This window comes from Petromyzon marinus, chromosome 2 (assembly GCF_048934315.1).
Source record: "Petromyzon marinus isolate PM22_M1 ecotype Great Lakes invasive population chromosome 2, UKy_Petmar_22M1.pri1.0, whole genome shotgun sequence".
Taxonomy (NCBI): Eukaryota; Metazoa; Chordata; class Hyperoartia; order Petromyzontiformes; family Petromyzontidae; genus Petromyzon; species Petromyzon marinus.
This window is the reverse complement of record NC_133668.1, coordinates 7,160,435-7,172,941: the sequence shown is the minus strand read 5'-3', so window position 1 is coordinate 7,172,941 and position 12,507 is coordinate 7,160,435. Positions and strand designations below refer to the sequence as shown.

General features: G+C 46.7%; 1 protein-coding gene across 1 annotated transcript in view; it reads right to left on the bottom strand.

The window, feature by feature from the left end:
- Positions 1-4,258: 4,258 nt before the first annotated feature.
- LOC116948694 (enteropeptidase-like) overlaps positions 4,259-12,507 on the bottom strand; it is a 28,632-nt gene continuing 20,383 nt past the window's right edge. Inside the window, exons 14-17 of the mRNA XM_076069240.1 lie at positions 11,639-11,814; positions 10,887-10,982; positions 7,092-7,234; positions 4,259-6,022 (exon numbers count right to left, since the gene is read on the bottom strand). Coding sequence (XP_075925355.1) covers positions 5,831-6,022; positions 7,092-7,234; positions 10,887-10,982; positions 11,639-11,814 — 607 coding nt within the window. The 3' untranslated portion in view covers positions 4,259-5,830. The remainder of the gene's footprint in view (positions 6,023-7,091; positions 7,235-10,886; positions 10,983-11,638; positions 11,815-12,507) is intronic.

Here is a 12,507-nt window from a genome sequence, read left to right as displayed (position 1 = left end):
CAGAACAGGTTCAGATATCACTCGCCACTGATGTTAGCCTTGGCCGGGAATCGAAGTTAGGTGACTGGTTTTATAGTTCACTTGCCTTTGCTCCAACGCTGATATGCGTCAAATGTGCATGTGAATGCATCAATATACTGATTACAAACTCTCCACATTGTGATAATAGACGCTGCAGTATAATATTGCCCATGAATGCATGAGTCGTAGTGCACGACTGAATTTCATTACTGCCTGACCCACATGAGCCCTGTCACTTCAAAATAACCCGCAGGCAAAATTAACCCATCACTGTGAGCATCAAAGGCGCTCTAAACGTGTACTCGAGGGGACGATCTTTAACACGGCAACGATACTGTTTCTAATTTTATCGCGATCAGTCAATTGTATCACTGCGGTAGCACGAGTGGCTGAGGTGTGTGTCAATGTGTGGCCTGCTCAAAAGGTATTTGAAAATCCCATTTGGTCTTTCGTATGGAAAGGGTCCAACAATGGTGTCGACGCCTCAAAAGCGGGCCCTCTCCAAATGAACCGCAGAAAGCCACATCGCATTCGTCACCGAGTTGCTTTTGACAATATTTTGTTGGTCGTCAAACTCAGAAAAGTCACTAAGTCCTGTACCAAAAAAAACTCACTAAGCTTGCAACACTGGGAAAACGTTTCCCTTCCCCTGTTATACAGGGTTAAGTGTGAGGACACAGAGCCTTTTTTCAGCCCCCAAGGTGAGCTGGATGAGTTCCTTTCCGCTGGATTGGAATTGGAACTCAACTTTGCTGCAGTTGTACCAAATGGCAAAAGTAAAACGTCACAAACTTAATGTGAACATGCAAATTGACTCTCACCTGTGGACAGGGCACCAAGAAGCACGACAACGGAGGCCAGGGTCCCCATCCTCCCAGAGTCTGTGGAGCCAATTGGTGTGACCCTGTCATGCAATGAAACAAATTATCCAATGACATTGCATTGGCAGTGGTGCAAAAACACAAACAACAAAACTCAACACATTCCACAAATAAGACTGCGTGGATTGATAAAGAAATATATAATAAATTTTGATTTAAAGCTTTCGTGACTGCAGTAATTAATATTCTTAGCTCTTTCGGTAAAGTCACGTTGAAGGGAAACAATAAACAACGTGACTTTACCGAAAGAGCTAAGAATATGAAATATATAATAGGCAACGTTTCGGGCAATGGCCCTTCTTCATAGCACATAGAGAGGCAAGAGAGACAAAGTGCAGAAGAAGAGTTGCAGAACAAACCTTACAGCATGGGGCCTGGTGAGAATTGCATTGACAAAATGTTTTCTGATGATCAGTTATTAAATCGGCATACGAATAGTTATCCAACAGTCGCTATTGAGTAACAAACCCTTCAATAATCACACAGTATTGCAAAAATAAACTATTTTACATAATTAATATGGGATGGGTCGGATCGCGCGTTTATTCACGTGGCAACTTTATTTGACTGTGCCAGGTGGAAGAGGGGTGTACGACACACATTGAAAAAAAAACTCCGTAAAGTCACGTAGAAAGAAAATATATTTAACAATAGCATACAACGTTTCGATTGCAACACAAGCAATCGTCATCAGGTAGAACTAAATTTGAGAGAGAGACAAAACACACACACACTGTGTCTATGTTGTGTGTCTCTCTCTGTGTGTCTGTGTTGTCTCTCTCTGCTTGTGTGTCTGTCTGTGTGTCTCCGTGTCTGTGTTTTGTCTCTGTCTCAAATTTAGCTCTACCTGATGACGACTGCTTGTGTTGCAATCGAAAGGTCGCATTCTATTATTTAATTTACTTTCTTTCTACGTGGCTTTACCGAAATAACTCAAGGGTAATTCCTGCAGTCACGAAAGCTTCAAATCAAGTTAGAACTATTTTTTTTATTTTACCAGGTAAGGCACACTGAGCGATGTAACTATTTTTCAACGGTTTTACTTCACTTGACTCCTGTGTCGTGGTCAAATCTTGTAATCAAAAGTTAGTCCACTTCCCGTTGTCCAATCAATAAAAAATGTGCACACGTACTCAGATCCGGTGACAATACATGCCTGTATGAAAATCCGCATCGATTAATCACTTAATTGCCTCCTTTCAAGCAATTACAATTTTGTATGGACGGCTTATTAATGCTATATTTTTTGTGTAGGTCGAAAACGCCGCGGTCCCTAAACTGTGGACTCGCCTCGCACAAAAAGCACGCGCCACGTGTCTCAGGCGCCATTAAAGTACTGAAGATTCATTTATAAAATAACCAATTATTTCAAGTAAGCGTTGATGTGGGAGCAGGCGCCGCATCATTGACGTACTTCTCGAGGGCGAGTTAAACGAAGTTGTGAATAAAACCGTTGTTGAAAATAAATGTTTAAAGAAGTTTTTTTTAGAAGCGAGCTGGCCACAAATGATAGTTCAACGAAGTTGCTTTTTCACGTGGAAATGTATAGCAGCCAAATAATCTAAACGCATGGTTCTAAATGTGGGAGGAAAAATCGGAGACCCGCAAAAACATCCACATGACCATGGGGAGAGACACGCAAACTCCAATATACAGCAGGCATCAGGGTCGGGATCAAACCCACGATCTCATGCATACCAGGCAGCGTCTATTATCACAATGTGAAGAGTTTGTAATCAGTATGTTGATGCAGTTACATGTACATTTATGACGCATTTCAGCGTTGGAGCAAAGGCAAGTGAACTATAAAACCAGTTAACCCCACATTGGCATTGTACTCGTGCGACGTAACCCAAAACGTAATTATAATTAATAACACTGGTCGCAAAAGGCCTACATGTTCGTATTTCAATTACTGGAGTCTTATTGATCCCTGTTGAAATTGTGTACGTCGTGTGAACGTGAGGCACGATCAAACTCAAGGTGTTTGAGAAAAGTACTCGTTCGAATACTTTTAAAAAAAGTTATCTATTTAAACCGTGCACCGATAGCCCAGAGAGAGTTACCAGCGTGTTCATATTATCTCAGTCACGGCATGTTTCTTCCAGACCCAGGGGTCGGCATCCTGCAGTTTTGGAGTGGCATGCGTCTCTTTAAGTTCTGCTTCTTGACATTACTTATTAAGGACCACCACCGTCTCGGATTCACCACATTGCATTGCGGCTCTTGAACCATTGCGGTTTTTTTACTACCGAATTTGAAAAAAAAAATGTCTCTTCTTGTTTATTATTTGGTTGGCGACCCCTGTTATAGACGTAAGGTTTAAGTTCCACGCAAACCTTTATCCTCGCTGTCTCAGATGGCGCAGGTAGCCAACTGGCTGCACTCAAAGTGTTCGTGCCACTGGGTGCGTCCCGGGTTTCTCCGGGGCGGCTCGGCAGGGCGAGCAAAGAAGGCGTCAGATGCCCTCCCGGTGCTTCCTGCCGATGGTGTACCGTTTGAAGCCATGGGCGGGGAAAATTGGGCAGAATTTTCCACGCGGGAGTATAATGGGCGGCGGTTCCCCCCGGCCGCAACAGATGGCATCCGAGGGAAAGCGCAGTGGTGGTATGAAATTTGACAAAAACAACTCCCGTTTATTAACTTTGCGAGTTTTGAGTTTGCGCTGTTTCGTCCTTGCTTCAGATGTGGTGCAGATCCAAATTGTGTGGTACGCCTTTATCTGCAACATTCACAGTGTCTTGCGTACGATTACAGGAGCGCAATTTATTTTAAACCCGCCAAATGTGTATTGTTTTTCGTGCCTTTTGCTCTAATTTTACGCAAGTCTATCCATTTAAAAATTCAACTGTCGCAAATGCCCTCTCTAGGTCTGGTCGTCCGCTTTTAACGACTGCTTTTAGAAATAATGAAGATAGGATTTACTCGAATTATCCAAGCCTCCTCTTGTTCACACTGTGAATTTCATGAGCAAAATACACCTTCCCCATGTAAGAAATTCCATCGTTGCTCTCGGCCTCATAAGCAGATAAAAAAAATGGGATTAATAAAGCGTTGAGATGTAACCGTATCTCAAGATACTGTTTGTCATGTTTTGCAAGGTCAAATATTAACTGCTTTCACTTCCGTCTTTAGTTACTGCCATCCAATGGAAGTACTGCAAATACAAATTCTATTCTGTGATATGCAATTCACGGAGACGTCTCTCTTGACGAAAATTATTGACATTTACACAAGTGGATGAATTATACAATTGTAACACAATTATATTTTTAAGTCACGTAATTTGCTTCATTGGTGTCAACATATACTCATTTCAACCCACAAACACAGCAGTCAATTATGTGTTGCTTCACTGCAATAGAAAACGTTGTTTATTGAAAGATCTCCTAATAAAGTTAAGAGGGAAAATGTTCTCCATACATCACTCGCGAAGCCATCGTTAAGAGAGACTTCATCTTACGTCAAGGCTTTCTTTGGTAAAGGAGCATTGTGTAACCTCGTTATTATTCTTAAACTTTGTATCACATTCCAGGCCAGCCGGATTGATTCTAGATATTCATTGCCAATTATTGAACACCCCTGACTTTGTAGCTATTGACATTTACAGACCACTACCACATTACTCTTTTAAACAGATATGATTTTCATTCACCGAGCGCACATTTAATCAAACATTCAATCAGCGGTTATGACAACATGGACACGTGTAAAGGCTTAAAAATCGGTTTAAAAATGCACCTACCAAATCACCTAAGTTTTATTTTCCCAAAAAAGTCAAAATATGGCATCGCTCATTGCAACGTTTTTCGAAAAATAACATCACAAACGCGAGCACGATTGTCAGCCAAGGAGGTTGGCGACGAAGCGTTTAAAAACAACAGTGGCTTTACCTGCACGGCATGGCTTCGCCTAAGACGAGCGTTCGAGCACGCGCACCGCGCTTTGACGACAACGACGACGACGGATTGCTTTACGCAGCGTGGGTGGATTTTTTTACGGGAACTGAACCGAGTGAAAACACCAGCGGTGAGAACTTGGGCTGAGGCGTTGGTGGGCAGGGCGGCTTTCACCGCGAGTCATGCGCGGTGGGAGGGTGGCGGCACGCTTGAGGAGGAGGAGGAAGAGGAGAGCGGCACACGGGGTGAGCAAGTGGTGGACCTCGTGATTGGGATGTGGCTGAAGGGAAGGCGAGTCAAGGAGAGAGAGAGAGACTTTTCCATTGCTGGCGAATCACATTCCAGGAAGCCAACGAGAAGTTATGCTCAAAATGGTTATCGTCAAATGGAAGCCACTACTCACAGAACCGAACCTCAAATGGTAGGTCAAAAATGTACTTGAGACAAGTTGTACAATTACAGGGTGGCTCAAACAAGCAAAGGGAATTTTGATTGATTGTCGCAACACGAGCGATCGACGTTTCGATCGCTTGTGTTGCGACGAACGCTTGTGTTGCGATCGAAACATAGTTTTTTATATTCTTAGTTCTTTCGGTAAAGTCATGTTGAAGGGAAACAAAATAATAAAATATATATAAAACAATAAAAATTCTCACGACGTTTCGACCATAACACAAATGGTCGTCATCAGGTGTGTCGGTTTGCATACATTTATTTATTTTTAAACGGTGTATTTATTTATTTATAATAAAAAAAAACGTTAGCGCCACGCGCAGCGATTTGGCAGTTTATTTAGAAGGACTAGTCCATCTATGTTCTGCAAAGAGGAGGGGGGAGACGAAAAATTAATGTATGCTGTCTGAAAGCCACTGTAAGCGTGAACAATCAATTAAGACCTGAAATGGTTTATCAAATCTTTCCAATGATTGCTAAGCCAGAATCCATCTTCTCGGTTGAAATTGTCTCTGTGCTTGAAATTGTCTCTGTGCTTGCAAGAACAGAGACACTGCCCCCGGGTTCGCCGACTCTTCATTCCCACGAGCCGCCGCTGCTGCCTTGTGCCCCCTCCACGATGCCGCCGATCCAGTGCTGGTACCGCAGGACGTCGGTGTACACGCCAGGACGGTTGGGCAGGCCACACTGGTAGTCGCCGAATGAGCTGATGCCGACGAGGTGCCAGTGGCCCTGCTCCTCGCACATGAGCGGGCCGCCCGAGTCTCCCTGGTAGACGACGAGATGACCCGGAAGGGAAAAAAAGGCACACGCACGAGGGTATGTATGTATGTATGTTGAACTTCTTTCGCACCGTACATAGCCAACAGTGCCAATCGGAGGTTGTGATAATTGTTGACCTTTCGAAGTAGTAATCGGCCCCGATGTGATGATGATCACTATAACGTCACGAGATTACTATAACGTCTCATTATAAATATACAGTGAACTATAACATCGCGTGATTACTATAACGTCACGTGATTACTATAACATCACGTGATTACCATAACGTCACGTGATTACTATAACGTCACGTGATTACTATAACGTCACGTGATTATTATAATGTCGCGTGATTACTATAATGTCACGTGATTACTATAACATCACGTGATTACTATAACATCGCGTGATTACTATAACGTCACGTGATTACTATAACGTCACGTGATTACTATAACGTCACGTGATTACTATAACGTCACGTGATTATTATAACGTCGCGAGATTACTATAACGTCACGTGATTACTATAACATCACGTGATTACTATAACATCACGTGATCACTATAACGTCACGTGATCACTATAACGTCACGTGATTACTATAATGTCACGTGATTACTATAACGTCACGTGATGACTATAACGTCACGTGATTACTATAACGTCACGTGATTATTATGTCGCGAGATTACTATAACGTCACGTGATTACTATAACGTCGCAAGATTACTATAACGTCACAGGATTACTATAACGTCACGAGATTACTATAACGTCACGTGATTACTATAACGTCACAGGATTACTATAACATCACGTGATTACTATAACGTCACGTGATTACTATAACGTCGCAAGATTACTATAATGTCACGTGATTACTATAATGTCATGAGATTACGATAACGTCACGTGATTATTATAACGTCACGTGATTACTATAACGTCGCGAGATTACTATAATGTCACGTGATTACTATAATGTCATGAGATTACGATAACAACATTGTGGGATTGCGACGTGCCAGGGAGAGACGCGCATGCGAGGGGGTCAGGAGTGCGACGTACGCCACACGTGTCGGGGCCGCCCTCGGCAAAGCCGGCGCACACCATGTTGTCCGAGATGTCGAAGCGGTCGCGCCAGTCATCCTGGCACTTGGTGTGGGACACGAGCGGCACCCCTGCCTCCTGCAGCACGTCTGCTAGCTCTCCTGCCATCACGAGACACGTCATCACGAGACGCGTCATCACGAGACACGTCATCACGAGACACGTCATCACGAGACACGTCATCACGAGACACACCGTCACGAGACACGTCATCACGAGACACGTCATCACCAGACACGTCATCACGAGACACACCGTCACGAGACACGTCATCACGAGACACGTCATCACGAGACACGTCATCACGAGACACGTCATCACGAGACACGTCATCACGAGACACACCGTCACGAGACACACCGTTAAGAGACACATCATCACGAGACACGTCATCACGAGACACGTCATCACGAGACACGTCATCACCAGACACGTCATCACGAGACACACCGTCATGAGACACGTCGTCACGAGACACGTCATCACGAGACACGTCATCACGAGACACGTCATCACGAGACACACCGTCACAAGACACATGTCATCACGAGACACGTCATCACGAGACACGTCATCACGAGACACGTCATCACAAGACACACCGTCACGAGACACGTCATCACGAGACACGTCATCACGAGACACGTCATCACGAGACACATCGTCACGAGACACGTCATCACGAGACACATCATCACGAGACACGTCATCACGAGACACGTCATCACGAGACACGTCATCACGAGACACACCGTCACGAGACACGTCATCACGAGACACGTCATCACGAGACACGTCATCATGAGACACACCGTCATCACGAGACACGTCATCAAGAGACACACCGTCATCACGAGACACGTCATCACGAGACACGTCATCACGAGACACGTCATCACGAGACACATCGTCACGAGACACGTCATCACGAGACACGTCATCACGAGACACGTCATCACGAGACACATCGTCACGAGACACGTCATCACGAGACACGTCATCACGAGACACGTCATCACGAGACACGTCATCACGAGACACCGTCACGAGACACACCGTCATCACGAGACACGTCATCACGAGACACGTCATCACGAAACACGTCATCACGAGACACCGTCACGAGACACACCGTCATCACGAGACACGTCATCACGAGACACACCGTCACGACACACGTCATCACGAGACACGTCATCACGAGACACGTCATCACGAGACACGTCGTCACGAGACACGTCATCACGAGAAACGTCATCACGAGACACGTCATCACGAGACACGTCATCACGAGACACGTCATCACGACATGCACTAAAGGAGACACGTCATCACGAGACACGTCATCACAAGACACGTCATCACGAGACACACCGTCACGACACACGTCATCACGAGACACGTCATCACGAGACACGTCATCACGAGACACGTCATCACAAGACACGTCATCACGAGACACGTCATCACGAGACACACGTCATCACAAGACACACCGTCACGAGACACGTCGTCACAAGACACGTCATCACGAGACACGTCATCACAAGACACGTCATCACGAGACACGTCATCAAGAGACACACGTCATCACAAGACACGTGCCACCAATCTAAGGTTGCCACCTCACGAGGTGCAAAATGATCCTGGACAGATCTTTCCTCTCTTGTCTCCTTCCATGTCCCCTCCTCTAGTCCTCTTCATTCTCTGTCTCTCTCTGTCCCTCCTCCCCCCTGGGCCCAATCCCATGTTCAGTCCTTCTATCCTCCTTGGACCCCTCCACTGGAATTAACTTCCCTTGTACACTTAGCAGTCCTCCTTCTTAACCTTCCGTTCCTATCTTCACCTCTTTCTAATTGACCATTCACTTCCTCTTCCCTCCCCTCGCCCCTCCACTCCTTCCCATCCCTCCCCTAGCCTTTCGTGATTCATAAGTAACCTCTATTGCGGTCACTCATTCCTCAATCCTTGTACGTCTCTGCCATCTAAATTATTCTGTTCTGTCAGCGTTTTGTAAGCTGTGTCAAGCGCCTTGAGTGAAGGCAATCTATATATATATGTTGTGTGCTTAATGACGACGCGGAGGCAGGTCTTCATGTAAGGGCTTGCGCCGGTTCATTAACAAGGGTTGGTGACAACTGTCACCAGAGGAAGGTGCCCTACACTTGGTCCTTCACGTGGACCCCCGGCTCTGTCTGTCCCTAGCTCCGCTAGCTCTTGGGCTCTCTCTCCCTCGAGTCGGATCGGGGGTTCAGCCAACACCGACCGACCGAGGGGAGCAGCACCTTCCACGACTACCGCCGGCTTCTCTCCAGACTCCCTGAGCTCTACCCCTCTGGCTGTCTCTTCAACCGCTCTCTCCATCCCGGGCTCCCACAACGACCCCGCTTTCGTCACGGGGCCCCCCTTAAGTACCCCGAGGGGACATGACATCATACCGCACAGCGCGTATGACGTCACGTCCCCCTACTACTCCTCTACATATATAAAAAATCATATTAGATAATGGAAAGAAGAATATCTCACAATGCCAGAAGAGGGGAGAACAACACATTCATGCATTGCCTTGAGTGGTGCGTTATTATTATTGTACCACTAACAAAAATTGGGACTTTTTAGACTTACAGATTCCCCCAGGACAGCTACCTCGAAAAGAGGACAATCCTGGGAAAACCAGGACAGGTGGCAATCCTCACGCATCACTCGGCATGTAGCAATTCAATATTCACTCCGTCCCCCCACTCCCAAACCCACTCTGACATTTCTATTAACTGTCACAAATTGGGGGCCTTGGTAAGATTAAAATGTATATTTAAAAACAATCCAATTTGCATTGTCTCATGTTTCATTGTAGATTGAAAACTCATTTCTTTACAACTGCTTTTTGTGTTTAGTTTATTTTCCTTCCCCCCGAACCACCGATTAACATGGTTCGCTATTTACGGTATGAAAGAAGTTTGAACATAGATACATACATAAATGTATAGGTTGCATACATTGAAAATAATAGATTCTTACGTGCACAGCTCAATGTACAGTATGTGTAGTGAGTCATTCAGGAGGCAGCAACGTTTATTCTACACTATATATCTTACACACTGTTCACACGCGGGATAACTAATTACGGGTCAGAGCAGCCAACATGCTGTCTGACCCACGACGCCGGAGACGGAGACGAAGATGTAGCACCTCGGGTTCCATTCCACCTGTAGACAGCCCTGATTTAGCCTCAGGGCTTCCCTTTTATGCCCTTCAGCGTGGCCTGGCTCCGCCCTCGGCCACACCCCCTTCTAGAACCTTCCAGGAGGTCCTGGGCCGACCACCACGTGCCACCTGCCCGGCTCCTCCCTTAATCAAGCCCCCTCCTGGAACCCTCCAGAAGGTCCTGGACCATGCTCCCCGTGTCCCCTTGGTCAGCTTTGCCCTACATCCTTCACCCCCATCACGTGACGTGTCCCCACATGCCCTTTTCCGCCAGCAGCCAGTACCACGCCCCCTAGGGACCCACGCGTGGTATTACATGCTGTGCTGGCTGCTACACCCATATTTCCTTATTCTATTGTACCCAGTGCTACGGGCAGTAGTAATCCATTCTATGAAACTAATAATGTATCGTGAGCGAATGGATTGTAATCAGTGTATCGTGATGCACATTCCTAGCCATCACTGTCAATTTCTTTATAACTTTCCTCCTCTACAAAGCCACGTTCCACGGGCCAACAGCCTCCGGTCCTGCTGTTTCACGCGACGCACCTGCGTTATTGATGAGTCCCCACCCAGCGACGTAGCAGAACGTCCCTGGAAAAAACTGCTCTCTTCCTTCGGGCAAGCACACCGGCTGGATTTCATCTGGGGACACGGAAACAACGGCATCCTCGAGCTTTTCGGACAAGGCCGGCGCAAGGGTATGTGTGTTGAACTTATTTTGCATCATACATAGCCAACCATGCTATCGCTGGGGTTAGGCCCAACACCAACAAATGCCCCTTTGGCCCACACAAGATGCATCCTCCTTAGCGAGTGCATTGCTATAATACGAGCATTACGGGCCGCCCGAGCCAGCCTGTTACAGGACGAGCGCAGTTAACAAAAACGTTTCTTTCCCCGCACCTCCAATTGACAAGGTTGGCTACGTACGGTGCGAGAAAATTCAACTAAAAGGAACATAAATACATAACGTTGGCATGTGGTCAGGAACCAATACCTGTCAACCCCTTATCAGTGCCTACCTTGTTAGAGACCAATTCAGACCTTGTTGGCCACCCCGTGACCTTATAAATCTTAATGTTGATCCTACAAAGTCCCATCACAAGGAAGAATCACAAACAAATAGAAACATTTTTTTTATTTTGCCCTATTAAAACGGCTGTATGCAGTATGGACCTGAAAACTCAATTTCCCTGTACAATAATGCGGGGTAAAACCGTATTGGTTGACACGGTATGGGTAACCCTTGGACCAAAGTTGGGAATTGTCGACGTTCTACGTTTGCTGGGGCAACTGACCAGTGTAGTTGACCGGCGAGGCGAGGCGCAGGAGGGCGATGTCGTTGTCTTTGCTGTAGTGGTTGTAGTCGCGGTGCATGTGGACCTGGGCCACGAGCCGCTGCTCCACCGCACTGGACGAGAAGTTGAGCTGGGAGCGCAGGCCGAACGCAGCCGTCAAGTCCACCGCCTCGTGCCTGCCACGAGCACACAGCAAAGACAAAGATTCCCCCCGTATAGCCTTGATAGACTGTTGGGGCAAGTGCTGTTATTGAGCAGCACCTATGAAGGCCGGCACGGTACACGAAGGGATGGGTTGCCAGCACCGCGCCCGACCGCCTTTGTCTCCCCAGTGGCGATGTTTACTACACACCGCACCAGGTTCTCATTTGAGGCTGAGTCGAACTAGGGGAGGCCCAGGACCTGTTCAGATAATCGTTGTCACTGGTGTTGGCTGTGAGCGGGAATCGAACCTGGGTCGCCTACCGCTCCCTACACAGCGCAGCACACAACACACAGACAAGGGTCCCCCATATAGCCTTAATAGATTGTTCGGGCAAGTGCTGTTAGCGAGCACCTATGAAGGCCGGCACGGCACACACTGGGTTGGCCACGATGGGTGGCCAACACCACGACGGGCCGCCTTTGTCTCCCCAGTGGTGTTGTTTTATACACCGTACCAGGTACTTATTTAAGGCTGAATCGACCTAGGGGAGACCCAGGACCAGTTCACTTATGCACCATTATTGGTAGTGAGCGGGAATCGAACTTAGGGCACTGTGTTTTTTTGTAGCGCAGTGTGCTAATCACTCCATTACCGCTCCCCACTATACAACACAGTATACACCACAGAACATGACACAATACAATCGCTACACAGCATACAACAC